General features: G+C 33.8%; 1 protein-coding gene across 1 annotated transcript in view; it reads left to right on the top strand.

Moving 5' to 3' along the window:
• The first annotated feature begins 2,577 nt into the window (after nt 1-2,577).
• The window catches only part of LOC129282047 (pituitary homeobox x-like), a 39,225-nt gene continuing 20,418 nt past the window's right edge, over nt 2,578-21,384 (top strand). Inside the window, exons 1-2 of the mRNA XM_064112811.1 lie at nt 2,578-2,740; nt 13,232-13,434. Of these exons, the coding sequence (XP_063968881.1) occupies nt 2,578-2,740; nt 13,232-13,434 (366 nt within the window). The remainder of the gene's footprint in view (nt 2,741-13,231; nt 13,435-21,384) is intronic.

The raw sequence follows: 21,384 nt of genomic DNA, 5'->3' as shown, positions 1-21,384 counted from the left end.
ATATGTCTGCTTTTCATAAATTCCTAAAATCAGTCCTTAAAATGTCCCTTCTGATCTGAATATCAAAAATTTTCAGCTCGCGCTTCGCGCTCGCATCAGTTAATGAAATACGTATGGTTTTAGTTAATTCTTACAAAAAAACCTTAGAATGCCCCACTTCAGGTCTGAATTATCTAAATTTTCACCTCGCGCTTCGCGTTCGCATTGTTTAGCGAGACAGGTACCTATCATGTTTACACAAATTTTATTATAATGTCCCTTTTTAGGTGTGAATATAAAAAAATTTCAGCTCACGCTTCGCGCTCGCATTATTTGATCAGTGAGATACATATCAGTTTAATGACATTGTCCTTAAAATGTCTCTATTAGGTCAGTATAACTGGCAACTGAGCGCGCTCACAAGCGCACTCACTCAGTGATTAATTTTTTTGCTGGTGCCCCCCCCCCCCATGCCGTGACCCACGGTACGCCACTGTGGACATATCAATGGCAATTCCTTGCATATCTAAAAACATGATTGCAAAAAAAATGCCAAAATATTTCAGTCATCCCCCCCACCCATCAACACGGATTTACGCCAGTGGTTTCATAAAGCTGTTAAGATCGACTTTAAGAACGACTGGTGATCCTTCCTTATATGTTCACCATAATTGTTCATTGGTGATTATTTAGCGCATGAGAAAGGTTCACCAGTCGTTAAACGAGTACGTATAAAGTACGCTGGAATGTATACTTATTATCTTGATATTTCAAAACTAAATTGATTAGGATATTTTTTTGAGTCTGGAAATGTAGATGCACCGATCGTGTCAGGTGAAAGAGGTGCATCCAAGGTGGGGAGGGGGCGGAGAAGAAAGACAGAGATTGTAAGATTGAATTGAATTTATTTTCATAATTCAAAAAATATAAAATATGATAACACAATACAAGAAATACGTTTGATTATTATACAGGATACAGAAGATTATGATAATGGCAATTAATGAAAGTGAAATATAAAGGAACCATCATAAAAAGCGGAACTTGTAATGTCTGCATGTTCCTTATGATGGACTGGTTTTAAATGAAGAATTACCCCCCTCCCCCTTTATAGATTGCGATGTCACCTATACTTGCTTGTTTGAGTGATCGTAAAATACCAGGCAAGTACAAGGGAGAAGTGTGGAACTGATCACTTTTTTAAGTCTCCAGTGGAAGATAAAAGCTTATTGTAAGGATATCAATTCTTGGTTTGCACAAGCCTTAGAGTTTAGACCATGCTGTATGGGTTCATTCGACGTTTAATCAGAAACCCTTTCTTTTATAGTGTTAATTATTTCATCATCCTTTTGGGGGTCAGATTGATATAGTTTGCAAACAAGCCCGACAGACATGACAGAGGACGTTGAATTTATTGTGTGTCCACTAACTCTAGGATGTCGGCGACATTCCTTTCATAATTATGTACGCAGTAAAGCTCAAATTTAGTCAGGTTTTATGCCATAAATAGTGGAATAACGAAACATAAGATTCACCATCCTAATCATTCGAAGACATACATATTTGAAGCTGTTTAGGCTTGCTGTGAATACATACATAGAAAATTCTCTCCTACCGGTCCCCATATCTCTCTCTCCACCCCCCCCCCCTCTCTCTCTTTCTCTCTCGTCCATCACATCAATCAGCGTTGGGAAGTGCGAATATACATTTCGTATCATTTCGAAACAGCGCCAACGGGCTGAAAGGGAAAGTGTACTTGAATATAATAACCTGACAATAATCATTTCAACTCTCGGAACACAACGTCGCTTCTGCACACGGCACTATTGTGACGACAGCTCAAAGAATCCGCCAATCAAAGACGTGATTGGTGTGATATTGCGCGGACATGCCAAAAGAAGCACACCGATCATGGCATGTCAACCAACTAGCGCATTTCCATACATTTTTTTTCTCATCTCCTATTGCCAAGTATATAACATTTATATACACATCTAGTTTGTTTTTAACCTACCCGTAATTTCCCCTATCCATCCCCTTTTAAAGACTTTATCGTCTAATAGTCACTTGTAAATCACGGAGACTGTGGTTTTTCTTCGGAGAAGATTCGCCGCGCATGAGCTGGGAGTAATCTTTTTATATACCTCCCGTAGCCGTGACTGAAATCGCCGTCGCATTCGTTACCTGCTACGAGCGAACACGAGTACCATCATTCTGATTCGTCGCCCAAGCCTAACCGAGCTAAAGTCAGATTTTCGCGAGGATTTCCATCCAGCGGAGCAGAATTTTCTCCCATCCATCGGCTTTCATCATTTTTTTCCTTAGAAAAAAGGGAGAGTGAGGGAGAGAAAAAGGAAGACAAGAGAACGTGAAGCGAGTGTTTTAAGCCCCGTACATTACCCGAAGCAGGAAGGCTAGTCGAGTCGTTACGAGGCGGGCAAGATCAGGCTAGGATCAACATTAATCCGCGACTAGGTTTTCGTCCCTGTGACGGGACTCTCACTCCAAGGTAGAAGGAGAGAGCGAGTGAGAGAGCGAAAGAGGAAAAAAAGTCGATAAGCCTTTCGTATACAACCCAGCCTAAAGACGAACAAGACAATGAACACCATTCGAGCATTCGAAAGCTTCGTCGAAGCTAGCAACGCACGCAACACTCAACCGAGTTCAGCGACGTCGCATAACGACATCGGGCATGATACTCCGTGTGATCGAACTCCTCATTGCTCAACGATAGGACATCAGAGTACACCTGAAAGTGTTGGTAAATATAAACCCTTCATTCTATCTTTCCTCACCGCGATGTCGGCTTCGATTCATTTCAATTTTCATTCCACTCTGTTTCATTATCTTAGTCATCAATTTATTGATTTCATGATATAATATATCTCTAATGTCACATTTATGTGTTGAACCTATCAAGAGGTATGATTTGAAAACATGTATAATTGCGTGATAGAACACGATACATGTAATGGGGACCTATACATGCTATGCTATCTTCATGATCTTCGTTATATTTTAGTTCATATATCAAAAATAACGATCTTATTTTTAATTATTTTTTCTTACATTTTTATTTTTCATTATAAATTTCCTTTGGCTCACAAGCAATAATTCTTAAGATTATTTCGTAGCGTATAGGTGAAAGTGGCGTTCTGGTTGAATTTGTAAACTAAACACCTACCAACCCACTCCCTCCGACAACATTGTATGAGGAAAATAATATATTCTTTTGTAATTTTATCCAAAAACATTAATTCGTTGGTGTCGATATCATATCATTATTTTTCATTACGGCTTACTTTTTATGATGTGGATAATAAGTGTTCAAACAACCCTCCCCGTTATATTGTCTTTTCTATAATGGTTTTAAATTAGTAAATGGATTATCTTAATTTCTGATTGAAAAGAAAATAGATACACTTATTTTTTATGTATATTTCTTTTTGTTTAACTTAATACGCAAGGATATGTTTTTAGTATGCGTGAGTGCCTATAGATGCGATGTGGGTGTGCTTACCTTTGTGTATCTGCTTATGTCTAATTCTGTATTTTTTTTTCATTATTTGCACACTCATTTGTTTCCTATATTGGGACCAATTTCAACATTCCTACTGTAGTTTGTTTTTATTTTCTTTGTATTTGATATTGATTAGACAAAATGCGCTTGAAAATTGAACTTGATCCAACTTAGATGGGGTGATTTGACATCATGGAATAAGCCCCGTAATAATCTTTAGCACTGGCGTTAATCACGTTTAAATTCGTTACCATCCTATATAACCTTTAAGAAATTAATGAATATTCATGTTATTTCTTTGGCAATTTATTTTTAAAGAAAACTTAGAGTGAATGGTGATAATAGCAATGATAAAACTGAATACCTCATTCTGATCTAATCAGCCCCGGCAGACTTTATGGCTTTGTTTGTGAAACGACTGTTTTTTTTCTGATCCGAAAAATATAGGCTTATATCTTTCTTCGAATATAAACTGACAATTTGGTATTTTATCATGTATTATAATGTATCATTGTGATTAAAGTTACAGGGTTTTTTTATTCCAATTTTGATAGCGAACTATAAATTATTGTCTACAGTTATTCCAAATTATATAACATTTTTTTCAGAATTCCAAATGTAAGAAATTCATCACTTGCAATACTTGTTCCGACTTACTCTTTTATGCAAGATCTTATTGACTGCCGATTATATTGAATGTATAATAATTATATACTAAGATAAGATACAACTGAGATCCAATGATTCTTGCTTTATTCTATATGTAAATGTAACAATGATAAAACATTTCGCCATCCAATGATGTAGCCAGAATATAGCTTACTTAAAAATGAAAACTTTGAATATATTAAGATGAATTTACATTGCTCGCAATAATGAATATTCAATATGAATACATTACTACTACTACTACTTCTACAACAACAACAACAACAACAACAACAACTACTACTACTACTACTCTTTTACTATTACTACTACTACTACTACTACTACTACAACTACTACTACTACTACTACAACAACTACATACTCTACTACTACTACTACTGCTACTACTACTACTACTCTACTGTACTACTATTATTACTACTACTACAACTACTACTACTACTACTACTTCTACTACTACAACAACAACTACTACTCTACTACTACTATTACTACTACTACTACTACTACTACTACTACTACTACTACTACTATACTACTACTACTACTACTACTACTACTACTACTATACTGTACTACTATTACTACTACTACTACTACTACTACTTCTACTACTACTACTACTACTACTACTACTGTACTACTATTACTACTACTACTACTATTTTTTCTCCCTCTTGACTTTCTTCTTCTTTTCTTCTTCAACTGTCTTCTGATCTCCCTGCCCTTTCATCTTCTTTTTTGTATTTCTCCTCCTTCTCCTCCTCTTTGTCATACTATCTTGACTATAATCATACATTCTGTTTTCAGGGGACGCGGAACGGACTTCAATGTGGGCCGGGGGGGGGGGGCGTTGCACATATTTTCTGAAAAGGTGCTAGTGGCTCATGCTTTCAACGCAATATTGCCACAAAATTTGGGCATTGGGGGAAAGTTATAGGCTTTGTTTGTACGTTAACTACCTTAAATGTTATGGGTAACCCTTTAAATCAGCTTTCAAAATTACTTGACTAGTGCTCTGATTATTTTTTTACTATCTACTTCATTCCATGTTAATATTATCATTATCTCAGTATTATTGTTTCGCTTATCATCATGATCACGATTTATGTGTACGTTTTGTTGAATTTAATTACATTTATCCTTTTATCGAATTTAATTGTCTTGTGTAATGTGCTGTTAAGTCACTCATGTATAGAAACAATAGCGCACTACATTATCAATCATAAAATCGTTAATTAGATTTTGTCAGCCAATATTCCAAACCAAAACTAATAACGTAAATGCCTTTCTGATGGGCTGTAAGTAAATGATTAGATATAACGTATGATTTTTTACATCATACTTTTATTGTAGTGCGTGTATAATATAATATTTTTTTTTGTTATGGATACAATCAGATTTGTCTACATCCGAGTGAAATATCACTTTCATATAATGATAACATTTCTCTTTCAAAAAAAATTCTGGTCTTTCACTGAAATGTGGATATAATCCCCGGAGGGAAAACAAATCGGATCTCGAAAATGAATATTTCACGCTCGTTCACTTCCGCCATTGCCCCTTCACGTTCAACCGTGCTTGACCGATATTAAGCGATGATTCATGCAGAGTACGACTGAGTGATGTAGCAAAATATTTCCATGTATTAACTAAGAGTAATTGTTATTCGTAAATTGATTAAATTAGATTGTGTATGATTTCGCTATTTTTAATGACGATGGTCAAAAGCATTTTCGTTTGATATAAGCACTATTATTATAATAATAGTGTTAGGGTACCAGTTATGTTAAATTTACCCTGAATACTGCATAAATACAAATACACATGTGATTCCTATATAATTGACCATGATTTCCCAAACTATCTAATTTCTTTAAAAATAACTGCATCTCAAAGCATTACTGCCTATGTTAAAATGTAAATAAAAAACCTAAATATTATCATGACGGATATTTTTAACATCTTTATCTTGAAAATTCATGCACAATGATGTTTACTACGAGTGAACGTAATGAGAATAGTCATAATTGCAATACTTATCAAAAAATAATAGATCAAATTAGAATGATTTGTTAATACTTATCATAATGATTATCATGTTATACATTTTTTATGTATTAATCAGAGTCGATAAATCATGAATTAATAAGACTGAAATTATATCGATTGCAGCCGTTCTCTAATTTCGTACTTCAATGAGTATTACTGCACTTGCCAATATTTCTATAAAAATAATAAATCTGAAACAGAAAGGTTTAGAGATACACATTTGCCATCACAATTTTGAAGAAATTATAGAAATATGAATAAAGGAGCACATCGAAAGAACATTACAAAGAACATTTTTCCTATAATGGAACACAGAAAAAATTTATTGGTGAAGAATGGATATATTTTGTAAAATTAAAACTTCTTGTCCACAATTTCTTTTGGTTGTTATTGAATCTCAAAATTAATATTTCACACTTTAAGTGTATTACTATATAGCACGAGCAGAATGTCTTTTAAATCATGACGATATCAATTTTTTCTTAGAAATTATTCAATAATTTTGAGAACTTACCCCCAAACTCCCACGGGGTTCAAGAGTGAATACATATACATGTTCATCTCGGGAGGAACAAACAGTGCGTTGATTGACAAAGAAATTAAGTTGTTCTTTTTGACATTATCTTGTTTCCCTAACGTTTAAGAATAACGAACAGCGAGAAAATACGACTCGAGCAATTTGCATTATACTAACCGCTCTCTAAATAGCCGGAGGGGACAGCTTCCTAACGGATTGCTGGGCCGCTGGAACCCCGTGCAATTGCCAGGCGTGTTCGTTGGCAGAGTGAAATCGGTTGCACGCATTTATTTTCTTTTCGTCATTTTATGAGCCTCAAATCGAACATATTGGCAATGGAATTGAGTGAATCTTATCTGATTTTCAAGTCGCCTCGAGTGTTCTTACCCCTTTTTTTCCCGCAAGTTTTGATGGATGATACTCTATACCTGAAATTACCGTACATGTTTATCAATCAAAGTTGGCATATGTAGCTATCGAAAAATGACATTTCATTGCAGTTTCAGATTCGGAACAAACACACTGCACATCTAGAAAGTGAAACAAGAACTTCGTTAGTTTGAAGTAATTTATTCAGAATTATCGAATTATAGGTGAGCAGTAGCACTTTCATTCTTGCATGCAAGGCGGCGTGCGCTTTCATTAGCAATGCATTCCCCTCATTACGGTTTCTCTATGTTTATAAAGTTTTTTAAATTATTATACGTTCTACCATGAAAAATTCAAACAGATAATTGTATCTATTTAAAGATAGGCCTCATCGATTTGATTGTTATAGCGCGCTTATGATCTGAAATACTTGCTGTTGGAAAGCCAATATTTCATTTTCATTTTGTCCATTATTTGTATCAATTTTATTCTAATTTTTAAAGGGATCAGATAGTAATTATTTAATGAGTTTTTTTTTTGTTACCAATATCATACATAGATGCGTAAATTAAAACGTACTTATGTTTTGAATCAGCACAATATGCAACGTTTTCCCGCTGGGAGAACAGTTTATAAGAGCTGGAGTGAAATAATATACTAGTAATCCAAAATAATTATCATGCCTACCAATTTGCCTTGTAGAACTGGAGCATTGCTTCGACTACTGTAGTTTATTTCGATGTACATGGTTACGTCGTATCTGTGAGGGCCACTATGCAAAGTATCGTTTTTGATATCGAATAGAAGTAAGGCAATCAGAAAAATAAAATGCTGATGCATACACTCTAAGAAAAGGTTTACCCAATACTGGGTAAAATGGAAACATGCATGTTCGTTAGGTAAAAAAGATACCAAATATTTTGTAAATTTTAAGCAATGTTGCGTTGAAATCTACCCTTAAAACGTGCATTTTGCTCAATATGGGGTAAGAAAAATAGCCAGTAACCATGCATGTTCCCTTTCTACCCAATATTTGGTAAAATTTTACTCAGTGTTTTTAGACTGTATATATATATATTACTAAAAACAATCATTGCAACGTACTCTCTTGAAAATGACATTTTAAAGGAGTGACATCCTTTTTCAAAATAATGTTATATCCAATCTGCATAAAACTGAATCCAACAATGATCATTGTACACTGCAAAAACTCTGGTGTTGATTTATCACCAGCCCGGAATCTATATATGTCCACACCAGAAAAGTGTTAAAAAACACCAGTTTCGTTTTGGTCTAACACCAGATAGGTGTTTATACAACACCAATTAGTATCAAAACAGCATCGGTTTGATTCCAAACTGGTGTTGTTTCAATACTTCTCCGGTGTGGACATAATATAGATTATGGGCTGGTGTTAAATCAACACCGGAGTTTTTGCAGTGTAATTGTTTGGGCGAACCATTTAAAGTGGTAAATGCAACATTTAGAAAAAGGTTATCACTCCTCCAACCTCTTAGTTCTTGATTTGACATTTATCATTTCAGAGTGTCGGACTTAATGAAGAGGGAAAATGAGGGGAAAGAAAGCTAATACTTTTAATACGCGGGTAGGGTGTGACTTATCACCCACGTACTGAGGGCAGACAGATAATGATAAGCAAAACGGGATAAAAACATAATATTGAAAATTATTACAATAATAACAACAAAAATAATAATAATAGCAACAACAACTATAATAATAGTAACAATGATAATAAGAATGATGATGATAATAATGATAATAATGATAATGATAATAATGGTAAAAATGATAATAATAATAATAACAATAATAATAATAATAATAATAATAAGGCAAGAGTTCGACTGGTATTTAATTGAGACTATTAGCAGGAATACAAGAGGAGAAATGATAAAAGAAGGAAGTTTGTTTCGAAAGAAGGATGTTAATTTATTGTTTTTATTTTTTTCTTCGAGTTTTTTTTTCTTCAGATTTTGTACTTACTTTTAGCTATTACATTTTGTTCTTGAACATTGACTTTTTCTCTCTCTCTTCACGTTTTTCACAACATTTATCATTTTCATATTATCAACCTCTTGTACATAATCCATAAGAATAATTTTTTAAAGCAATTTAAGAAATTGTATATAGGTCTACACTCTGAACTCTACAGGGTGTTTGATACGAAAACTTTTACATGAGTCACTTTAAAAAAATGTTAATCATAATACAGTTAGAAATAGATGTAACACCTAAAAGTGTCCTTGCGTTTGACATTTACTTCTTACTGCATATTGTCTAACCTCAAACTCTGTCACTGACTCATAAATATCTGAATATCTCGAGATCTGTTTGCATTTTAGCACACTTTGTGATAAATGTGAGCACTTTCAATAACATTGGACGATAAAAAGCGCCATTTTTATACCCATGTCATACCCGATGACAAAGGAAGGTGTAGGTTTTCAAGGATAGAACGTCCCAAAGGTTGATCTAACGTTGCCAATTTGAGGACAGGGCAAGCATACAGACTCCTTTTTACTTCCGTCAAAAAGCTTGCCTGTGTTGAAATGTAGTTGTTACATGTTTTTGTCGAGTAAGTATGACCCCAGCTTGAACCGTGATCAACATGAGTCGAGTATATCCTCTTCTTTCCTCAGAAAACTAGCGCGAAAGATAGCGATGTGTGGAAATATTTATTAATGATATGTGTCCTCTTCACCGAAATCACTACACTATTTTTGAAAGAGAATGAGAGAGAAAGAGAAAGAGAGAGATAGAGAGAGGATGGAAAAGGGCAAAAGCGTAGAATTGGGTATTTACTAATTAGCTCTTACATCCTGTTAAAGCCGTATAATCACTGCATACGAGCTCATGGGATTTTCAGAGTTTGCTACCCCGACAAAGTTGGGGCAACAAGCTTACTACTTCCCGTTGGAGAACTAACCTTCTTTCCTCCCGTACAAGTTGTGCATGAAAAGTGTACGTATGTATCTGTGTGTATTTATGACTGGAGGAGCCGGCTACTGTTTTATTTTTGTTTTTTATTAATGTAATTAGAATATCATCATTGTATAATGAATTAAGATTTAATAGTAAGACAGGATATATCAACTTTGGCTTATGACACTGTAAAAAGCTAACACGAATGGGTCTCATGAGCATTTTAGTATGATTGACTACAAAAACTTACTCTCGGCCCTTTTCGGCTTTGTACCTTTCAAAGGTGGCAGCTCCTTATCACATTAGAACACATTTTATGTCGCAACTTTGCACCTTCCTGATGGTCTTGGAGCACAGTTAGAGGTACAACTTTGCACCTTTCATACCTGACGGGGGGGGGGGGGCACAATTACACATGACATAGGTATATGCTGAAACTAAATATGTTTATCAACATTTTCCACCAATTAATAATACACCAAAATTTTGCTAAAGTGACAAAAAGGAAATACATATAATTTAGATTAATTTCATGACTTTAAAATCTTTAGACTGAAATAAGCTGTTTCCGTCATTGTTCAGATTCTTGACTGCACATCATAATACCCTGGTAAATTAATAATATCGTTATATAATGTTTGCTTCTGTTATTTTTTCGCAAGAAAAAATGAATATACTTTGATTTATTAACAGAAATGCCAATTTTGAGATCCTCGACATCCTATACATTAATGCTATATTTACACTCACAACAAATCCACACGTTGTTTGTATTTTCTCTTTTCCCCTATTTATTCCTTGTTTGTATTTTGTAAATACATTTCTGTGCTGAAAGGTGACCACAGAGAATATCCAACGCCGACAATAGATATTGTATTGAAGTGAACTTGAAGAAAATTATATCTTTGTAGAGCTGAAATGAGGACAGAAAATAAAGTTTTAAAAAAAATTCAAGGATAGATACGAAAGTGATAGAGGTCGGTAATGTCAATACTCAACACAGTCATCTTAAATATTTTTTGTTAGCTTCTTAAGGCCCACTCAGCCGTTGAGTAAGAGAATTTTCCAAAGTTAGTCGAAACGTAAATAACTGATCTCTCAATCGATATTTTCTATTTGTGAAGTTGAGCAAAGATGATGAGGGACTCTTGCCTTGGCTGTCTGACTGACGACGATTATTCATAGCTTCTCACATTTCCAGAGAGACAAAGAGAGAGAGAGGGGGGGTGGAGAGATGGAGAGAGAGTGAGAGATGGGCCTTCATTCGGGAAGGGGTGTAAAAAATAATTGGTGGGGGAGGGGATACGAGGAATATCGAATCATGACAAATTGACTAATAAACGAAGAGAGACATCAAATTATAAAAAAAAAGAGGAAATGAAAAAATATGAGAAAGAAACGAATAAGGAAAATAGGAGGAAGAAAACGAAGAAAAGGAAGAATATAAAGGCGAAATAGGGTGGAAATAGAAAGGGTGGGTAAGGTCACATTAGAAATTGAACAGCCGTCTTCGTCTCCCATCATTCACATGCAACCAACACCTCTACTGCTAAACCCTAAAAAAAAATACCTGTCTGACCTAAAAGAAAGAAGAGAAATCGAGTATGGGGGATACCGGAGCCGGCACAAATTAGCGAGCGTACTTTACACCAGATTAGGAGCGACCGGATCAAGGATCAAACCTAAAGTCCTTCTACCCCTCCTTCATTATATTTCTCTCCTTTACCCATGATTTTTGTTCTCCATCTCTTGTTGAATATTTTTATCGCAACCTGAGAATGACCTAAATTGGGTGAAGAAACGAATCGGGTGGGGGAAGGTGGTTATCGAACGTGCCAGAGATTGGAAGAGAGAGAGAGAGAGAGAGAGAGGGGGGGGGGATAAAGGGGCAATTATCTCTTTATATCAAAAAGAGTATATTAATCGGGAGACCGACAACGAATTCAAACATATTTTATGATTAATTCAACATAAGGAAATAATCTGAGGAGATGATATTTAAAGGAAACGTGTTATAAGCCAGTTATTAAGTTGAAGTGAATATTGACGGGAAAAAAAAAACGATAAGACATTTTTGCAGAAAAAATTGTATTTCAAAACATAGGAAACAATGAAAGATCATGTTTTTAATCAATCGACCATGATGTACCCAAACATACCAAATAAAGGCATTGCAAATTCGAATGACAGAGTGTAAGTTAAACTAGCTTTAAGAACGTCGGGGGGAAGAGATTGAGAGAAGGAGTGGCGCGCTTGGGGGGGCTAAATCTTTTTTCAGCCTTCTAAATTTTTCGTTATCCATGTCTGTCATCACTAACGGGTCACTTTTTACACCTGTACTCCTTAGCGACAAACAATGGAACATGTTATGCTCCATTGGGAATACTTGGGAAAAAAGTGCAACGTTACCTTATACTAACGTACCCCCACCCATCCATCCATCTTTCATTTTAGTTTTATCTTAAAGTTTCGGAAAGGTGTTACGAAACGGCATATAGAAAACAAAAAACAGCTAATGAATTGAGACATGATAGTACTTCCTCTATTTCAGTTATTTCTTAATGCTACTTACAACTTATTTTTATCACTTTTTAGTTGATCATTAAGTATATTTTTTTAGATTTTTAAGAAAATAAAGTTGTGCCGAATATCGATGACCGCCATCAATGCTATTACTGTAGCACTACTTCTACTTCTACTACTACTACTACTACTACTACTACTACTACTACTACTACTTCTACTACTACTACTACTACTACTACTACTACTACTACTACTACTACTACTACTACTACTACTTCTACTACTACTACTACTACTACTACTACTACTACTACTACTACTACTACTACTACTACTACTACAACTACAACTACAACTATTTCTTCTTCTACTTCTTCTTCTTCTTCTTCTTCTTCCTCTACTACTATTTTACTAATGATATTAATACCTAAGAAGTATTTACTTCAAACATTAATGAGCATCATCTAAGTTTTTCTACTTTATATATCATACAACTTTTTTTTTCTTGATCATATTTATGGGATTTAAATACAAAGAAGCTTTAAATATGCATAAAAAATTGGCAATGTCCCTAGTTATTTGACAGCTTAAACAGAACAATTTGAATTTTACGATAATCTATGAAACGATATCTTTGATCTAATCGATAGATAAAACTTGTGTCAACGACGACAACATCGACATCGATGAGGATGAAGACAGTAAGAAACGAAGGCAACGTCGACAGCGAACACATTTCACAAGTCAACAGTTACAGGAATTGGAAGCGAATTTCGCGAGGAATCGTTATCCTGACATGTCAACAAGAGAGGAGATCGCAGCATGGACTAACCTCACAGAACCTAGAGTTAGGGTGAGTAATTTATTTCCGAATTTAAAAAACTTTAATTGGAAACTATTCCTTTGGTTTTGAAACTTGCTGAATTTTTAGTAGCCATGATTTTAGGGGGGGGGGGGGTTAAAATCTACTTTTAAGAAATAATTAAAAAACAAACAAGTAATACCAGGTGAATTCTTAAGGAAAATAGCAGTATCGCATAAAAATAAATAATTCAACTAAGATACAAATAATAAGAAGATCTAAGAAATTTATATAACAACTTTGCTTATCCCACCCAAAGTGAATATAGTCATTGAAAGTCGTAATGTTGTTCTTTCAAAATGCTTAGTTACTTAGATACAGACATTTAGATGGACTGTTTCTCTCCATCATACCTAACACTTCACATCAAAACGAGACAAATGCGACACCAAGTGCAAATAAAATATATATTTTCAGCATGAAGTGCCCTCCAATATGCCATTTCAGTAGGATGAAATGGTATTATCACTTTTCTTCACCCTCGCATCATAATATTCTTCAATAACATGAGAGTAATAATCATACCCGATACAATCTGTTCTTTTGATTTTCAATGGGTACTTCGCGCTATACCAATATTCTGAAAATTGACGAGTCCAATTTACTCCTATTTATCGGGTTTATTGGAAGTTTGTACATTATACATGCACTATTTTGGGATTGTTTTTACACCCTTACAAGACAAACCTATACAGGAACAAAGGGGATAAAGATACATCTAGAAAATGAAAGTTGTATACAAAGTGGGTCACGGCAAAAGTATATGTTATCATGTTATTTAAATAAAATCAGATAAGCCCAGCAACATAATACTCTTATTTTATTTCCTTTCAAATTTCATTCTATCGTTGTCAATAAAATCTTTAAATGACCAAATAAACACAAACATTTTGCCCCACTATATTCAATATAATAATCATGAAATTAACAAACTCACCGAAATACAATACAGTATAGCCTAATTAAATTAATTAGGATAAAAATTCAATTAAAATGAAATCGCTTCATGTTTTATTATTTTATATAAACAAGAGTTCCTAACATAAAGCTTTGAAATAATTTTTAAGGTGTATTGGTACCCATTTGTTACAAAAATACTACTTTGTTTATAAAAAATCCCTTCATTATCATCTTCAATGACAATAACCTTGAATGAGGCTGGTAAGCCGTGCCAAGATTTCTTCGCCTACCTAAGGAAGTGGATACACACGTACCTTTATCCAGAGAGGAAGCCGCGGCTTGCTGTCGGAAAATACGTGATTCAATTGTGTTCTTAGGTATCAAGCCGCCAAGGTATCCTGAATATTACAAGGTCAATGGGAGGTTTTTTTTCAACCAGTGCTTGAGAAAAGTATAGCACTGTCATAATAAAGACATGCTCAGAGAAAAAAAAATGGCGTACAGTTTTTATTTACAGATTGCAACGTCAACAGATATAAGATGAAGGTCAATGCAAAATGCAAAGTACAATAAACCACCATCAGAAATATTGTGCAAAAACGTGAAAAAACATTTCTTTTATATTTTATATGTATTGTTTTTAAGCATTTTTGTATATTTGAAAGGATTGAAAAACAAGTTTAAACAAATATAAGTCAAGAAAGATATGCTAATAATACATTTTATTTTGACAAACCAATTTTAACTGTCTCTCAGTGTTTTCCCGATCTCATTGAGTACTTCTCACTTTATTAATGTTATTTTGCTTCATCTCCTGCACCTTTTTCCTTTTCTCAATACATTTTTTCATTCCTTAAAAAGGCATCAAATATAAAGATAATATCAGCATAAAAAAAATATTTCATACATATTTGATTGATGGTCAGATGTATCCGAGCCTGCCATGAAATCGTTGCAACTGATTCGGTTATTTTGAATGATAAATACATAGGATTAGCGTTAAAAAGCAAACGTAATGGCGTCTCTATTCGATCAATCACACAATGACAGCCCAAGTTGTCAGACCAGATCAGGAGTTTGATAAGTTGGGGTTTTTCTTTTTCTTGGGATTCACGTTTATACAACTGTGTTGTTTTTACATCACGTCTTGCATATTCTCATGTTTATCTCTTTTTTTATTTCCTTTCAGTACGATTTAATTTTAGCACCAATAGAGCGAATTATATTTTTTCATGGAAAGAAATCATGAAAAAGTAGAAAACTTTTTGAATTCTTATTTATCAATACGAGCTTATCATCTACTAATTGAAATTTAAGAATGGTTGAATTGTTGTGGTTGAATTGTTTTTCAGAAGTAATTTTGCCATAATTGTTTCTTTGTTGGTGTATGTGTGTGTGTCTATTTTCGGGGTTGGGTGCACTCTAACAACAAAGAATAAAAAATTTACCCTATATTGGGTAGAAAGGGAATATGCATGTTTGCTGGGTAATTTTTTCCCCATTATTGGGCAAAATCCATGTTTAAAGGCTAAATTTTAACACAACATTGCGTAAAATTTACAAAATATGTGTTATCTTTTTACCCAACAAACATGCATGTTCCCATTTTACCCAAAATTTAGTAAACTCTTTTAGAGTTTGAGTGTGTATGGTGTACTTTGCGTTTATTTAAAGTGTGTGTGGGTGACAATGGTGAGTGCGCAATTTAGTGTGAGAGAGATAAAGCACTGATTAAAGGTTTACGCTCTACCCATGAAGTGTCTGTGTGAGGATTTGTTCGTGCGTAAAGACGATGTGTGTGTGGGTATGTGAGGGTGTGGGTGTGTGGGTATGCGTCGGAGATGGCTGGTTTGTGTTCGTTTGTCTCGTCCTCTATATCACACTCTCTAACCCTCTTATCGTGATTATGAACCCACCGTATACAACCAGGGGTTAATTATCAGCTTGAAAATAATTGATCCAATTTTACGCTTTTAATGGTAATTAAAACATGACTTGATATCTAATAGTATGCTGTTAATTGAAATGTCCTTTCATGTATATTTATATATATGTGTATTGGGAAATTTGTGCATTCAGCCGTCGAATTTCCTTTCAAATATGATCATATATGACAGTCATAATAAAGATAAGGAATATATAGACGAATTAGAGCCATTGCTATTTGCAGCGCCATTACTGAAATATTCACTCATGCTCGAGAGACCTTGACTCTTAAAAAAATATCGCTATATTTTGATTTGCGTTGATTATCAGAACATAGACGCTCAGCAGCGATGGTTTCAGGAATAGATACGCTAGAAAAACAGAGAGTAAACATTTACTCAATATTTGGTAGAAAGGAAACATGTATATGTTTGCTGGGTATGTTTCCACCCAATATTGGGCAAAAAGCATGTTTGAAGGGTAAATTTCATCGCAACATTGGGTAAAATTTACAAAATATTTAGTATCTTTTTACCCGCCAAACATGCATGTTCCCATTTCACCCAATATTGGGTAAACTTTTTAGAGTGTAGCCATGCAGACACCTTAGTCGACTTTCAGATTTGAATTTGCATGAAAATAAGAAAACCTTAAAATCAGAGAATTGTCACTCATAGTCATCAACTCCTAGTCATCAACATCTGTGTATTATATACCCATCTGATATGAACTGTGATATAATGTATATATTTTTCAAACTCGTTTACGTAGGCCTATTCATAATTAGAGTAATTTTCACCAAAGTCCTATTCGATTTGATGAGAATGACTTATATCGTAAGTTTAAAACAAAAACAAACAAAATCGCGTTAGCTTTTAGAAAGATGTATCTCAGTACAAATGCCTCGCCATGTCCCTATTTCGAAATATCTTCATGGAAACATACATTACTCCAGACATATACAACCTCATTGTAATTCCTATATTACTCTACGAACGACTCATGGTAGATGGCTAATGGAGTCCTTCTAGTAATTCCTCCCAAATTAGATATATACGTGTATAGCATTCTACTACAATGTAAAAACACTTGCATATAGGTATACTGTCTGATCATACATTCATATGAAGGATCCTTTTTTGTGAAAACAAACTTTTTCTAAAAGGTTGGTTAACATATGTGTGTGCGTGTTTGTGTGTAAGGGTGTGAGTTTGTGTGCGTGCGGGGATGTATGGACGTGTATATGACTGTATGGGATTATCATTGTCCAAGATGGGAGGGTGTTAATCCTATATTATGTACAGGATATGTCATCTTTATATTAATATTTAATATTTTCATCATCACTTTTCCTATGAGATATTAAAGTTTGAACGATATAAGGTGCGGTGCAATCGTAAAACTGCTTTTTTAACAAGGTGTAGTAAGAATCCATACAATAAAACTGGTTTTCTAGTAATTTCTGAATTTCAAGGTTATCGTACCGATAAAACAAGTAGTTATTTTTATCACCATAAGAGACCAAGTAAACACTCTTAAAAGTACAAGATGTTAAGATTTTTCTTTAGATAATTCAATTCCGAAATGAAAAATTAACAAGATCGTGTATAGACCAATATGACATCAACCTATATTACCAGGAATGTTTACAAATTATAACATACCACGTTTTCGGAAATGGATGCTGCGAACAATTTACAATGTGATTAAAAATATAATCCCCCTTGTGGGGGAATAGAATTAAAGTATTTGCTGCTGGATTTGGTAACAAAAAGTTGATTTGAAAAACCACAAAAAACGACCACGTAAACATTGAAACTCGAACCTACTGAAGTGTTGTTTCATTGCACTAATTAATTTATGAGAAGGTAATTGTTATCTGCCATCGTTGATGTGATGTACACCTTTTAAAGTAATTTGCCCTTGCTTGAACTCTTCTATACAATGTAATTTGATATGTAGCTAATTGATATTCGGAACTCTGTAGTGAACTGCGAATAATTCATCTCACCGCTAAATATTGTATAAAACATATTAGAAGATTTTGATAAATGTTAGAAAGTGATATTTGTAGATAGTGACTGATTTTTTTTTTGGTATTGTTTTTCAGTTAAAGAATGATAGGCATATCCCGTCATGCCCCTCGGGGTTTTCACATTTTTTCTGTATCCAAAAGATTGTAAAAATTGTATTCATATCCTTTTTTAAACTATAATGATCTATATGAATTTATGTGGGGAAAAATGTCAGATGGAAGAAAATAAGTTGTTTGAATAAAATTTATTTTTAATGGAATTTAATTGAAATGTTACACAATAACTGACCTGAATGAATGATGAATTATCTCTTAGATATAACGTAAAGGAATGATATAAACACGAGAGAGTCAAGTTTTCCCAGCTCCAATCCCCTTTTTGTTTGTTTTCTGTTTTTTCTCTTTACACCCATGTTATCTACATGATGTATACATTCTCAATGTTTAGAGCAAAAAGTGCAAATGCTCATGATAATCACGATAGTAGCATTCATAAGAAAATAGTCCACTTTGTCCAATTTTCGATTTTCTTCTCTTATTTTTCAATAAAATAGAAGGAAGTGATGTCATTTTAATCATCAAATTGTTTATTTTTTTTTTCTATTTTTCTGTATAATTCCATACAGAAGTATTTCAGCTTATGTCATCACTCCCATCAAAATAGAACTTCGATAAATGTGTTTTCAAAGCCATCCGAAGCTAGCAGAAAATCTTTCTCTTTACCACTTGAACATACATGTACAGTCAGGCTCATGGCGACGAAAGACGCTTTCACTCTTATACCTTCTCTCGATCTATTTCAGGCCCCGTGCTACATTGCCGTTTATTTGACCTAAATTTCCTATGCATTGGGAAATATCTTGATATATACACGATAGGAAATATTCTCTTAACATAATGCATATAAAGCAGATTGTCATTCACCTCTTCATTTATTCGATATAGGCCCACTGAAATTTAATTGGAATAAATCTTGAAAAGGAATGCAAATCAAAGTAAAATATATGTTATTGGGTTAATAAAACTGACGAATAAATGTTGTTTAGGAATGCCTTAGTCAAATTGTAATCAGCAATAATAATGGCCATATATTAGGATATTGAGAAACTAAAATTTATTATTTTATGTTTATCATCTTATGTGGAAAGTTTGATTTTTAGAAATAAAAAATAGGAAAAAACATAAACTGCGTAATAGGTATTGATAAAAATAAAGCTCAAATGCATTTAAGTAAATACATTCAGATTTAATACTTAATGAACTAGTTTAAAAAAATATGAATTTCGCGACTCCTATATACATTTCATATATTTGTTTTACGTTTGAATGTTGCAATATGACTAGAATTATGATTTTAAATAAATCGTTTAATATTACGGAAATTTTTATTTGTGACATTTCGGCAAAAGTTATATTATATGTCGAAAATATATATTTCTACCAGGCCTTCACGATAAGGTGCATATAGTCAAACATTCTACATTCAAATTGTAATATTTCTGCTATTTTTCATGTGTCCACCCCGATATTCTTGTAATTCTTTTGTTGCCTTTTTTTATATGCAAGACCATTAATTTTTATGATACTGACCCTCCCTGTAGAGATAAAACAAATTAATTAATGGTTATAAAAAAATGAAACGTACAAAATAGCCGGAGACTTTATTAAATTTTTGTTTACAATTTTTGCAAGACATTTTTAGACATTACAGAATCTCTCGTAAACGATTACAATGTATATGTATATATTATATTTAAATATATATATATTTTTGTATAGAATTGCAATTTCAAAAAACATGTAGTATTGTGAAAAGTGAGCAAGGTATGGACTGCAAGCTTAATAAACTTACGTGCAGTGGCAATATGGATTGCCCATAATAATATATCGGATCTAAACCATGTACATTGCACAGATTCACGATCGCTCCACTCAAACACTAAATCACTGTTATATTCCGTTCTATTTTGGTACAAGATAAATCACTCCATGTTAAGGGATGTGTGCTTTTTAATACTCCTCTTCTCCTACCCTTCTACCTAATATCCTCTCCGTCGCCACTTATGTTCAGCGATGAGATGAATTCCGCTTTGTGGGTGAATTCGCTTTTCTCCATCAATAGGGATTTTTGTTCATGATATTATTGGTGGCAGTCTTAGCTGGAAGATGACGCATAGCAATTGGAATAGATATCGAGCTGGCGAGTATGTTTATGACGGTGTTTTTGCTCATGATCCCCTGAACCATAAGTTAGAACACGTGATGCTAGGTCGAGGTGAGTTTCAAAGCTCCATCGATCGTTCGAGGATGACTAGGCGGCCCGCGCCCCGTGCTTCTTTGACAACGCGCCGCTAGAGCTTCAAAGAAGCGATGATTGATTCCAACCATGAGCTGGGAGTGAAAATGCCTCGTTTGAAAGCGATTGGAAAATACCTATATTTTCTTTATGAAAGATATGACCTGGATTCACCCAATTGTAGTCTTAGGAAGTGACATGACTTTGAAGAATATAATCAGTGTATCATCATATTACACACGTCACCCCTATATATCGGTGACTAATTCTAACAAAGGAATTTCCACACAAAGCTCCGTTTTCACAGATGCGATTCTAAAAATTTGAATAAATAAAAACTTCACATTATTTTCGGTATATTAACAAACTTCATCAATTACTTTATCCGACTTTCAAACAGTAAGATGATATAATATGTTCCAAAGGTAATCGATACTCTCATGACGATTGCCCATGCACATCACATAAATACACACACCCTCAAGAGGGCAATTGTTTTTTAAAATATAAATTACTTAATATATTTTCACTTTGTTTGATCCTTTTTGTGTAAAAGATATATGATTTTATTTAATAGAGGATATGCGCTCAACATGAACAATGATCTTTTTTATGTTGAATATGTGAATTTGTTTTATTTGAAGGCTTCAATTATTTTTTATACGCCATTGTTAACATAAGACGTTACATAAGGCTGATTGCGGTATTAAAGCGTCTAAAACCCTTAACTATATACAAAAAGAATGAAAAGTGCTTCTCATAATATTTCATTTCAAATACAGAC

This window comes from Lytechinus pictus, chromosome 18, assembly GCF_037042905.1.
Source record: "Lytechinus pictus isolate F3 Inbred chromosome 18, Lp3.0, whole genome shotgun sequence".
Lineage (NCBI taxonomy): Eukaryota > Metazoa > Echinodermata > Echinoidea > Temnopleuroida > Toxopneustidae > Lytechinus > Lytechinus pictus.
Note: the sequence above shows the minus strand (reverse complement) of the source record. Positions and strands in the feature narration are given on the sequence as shown.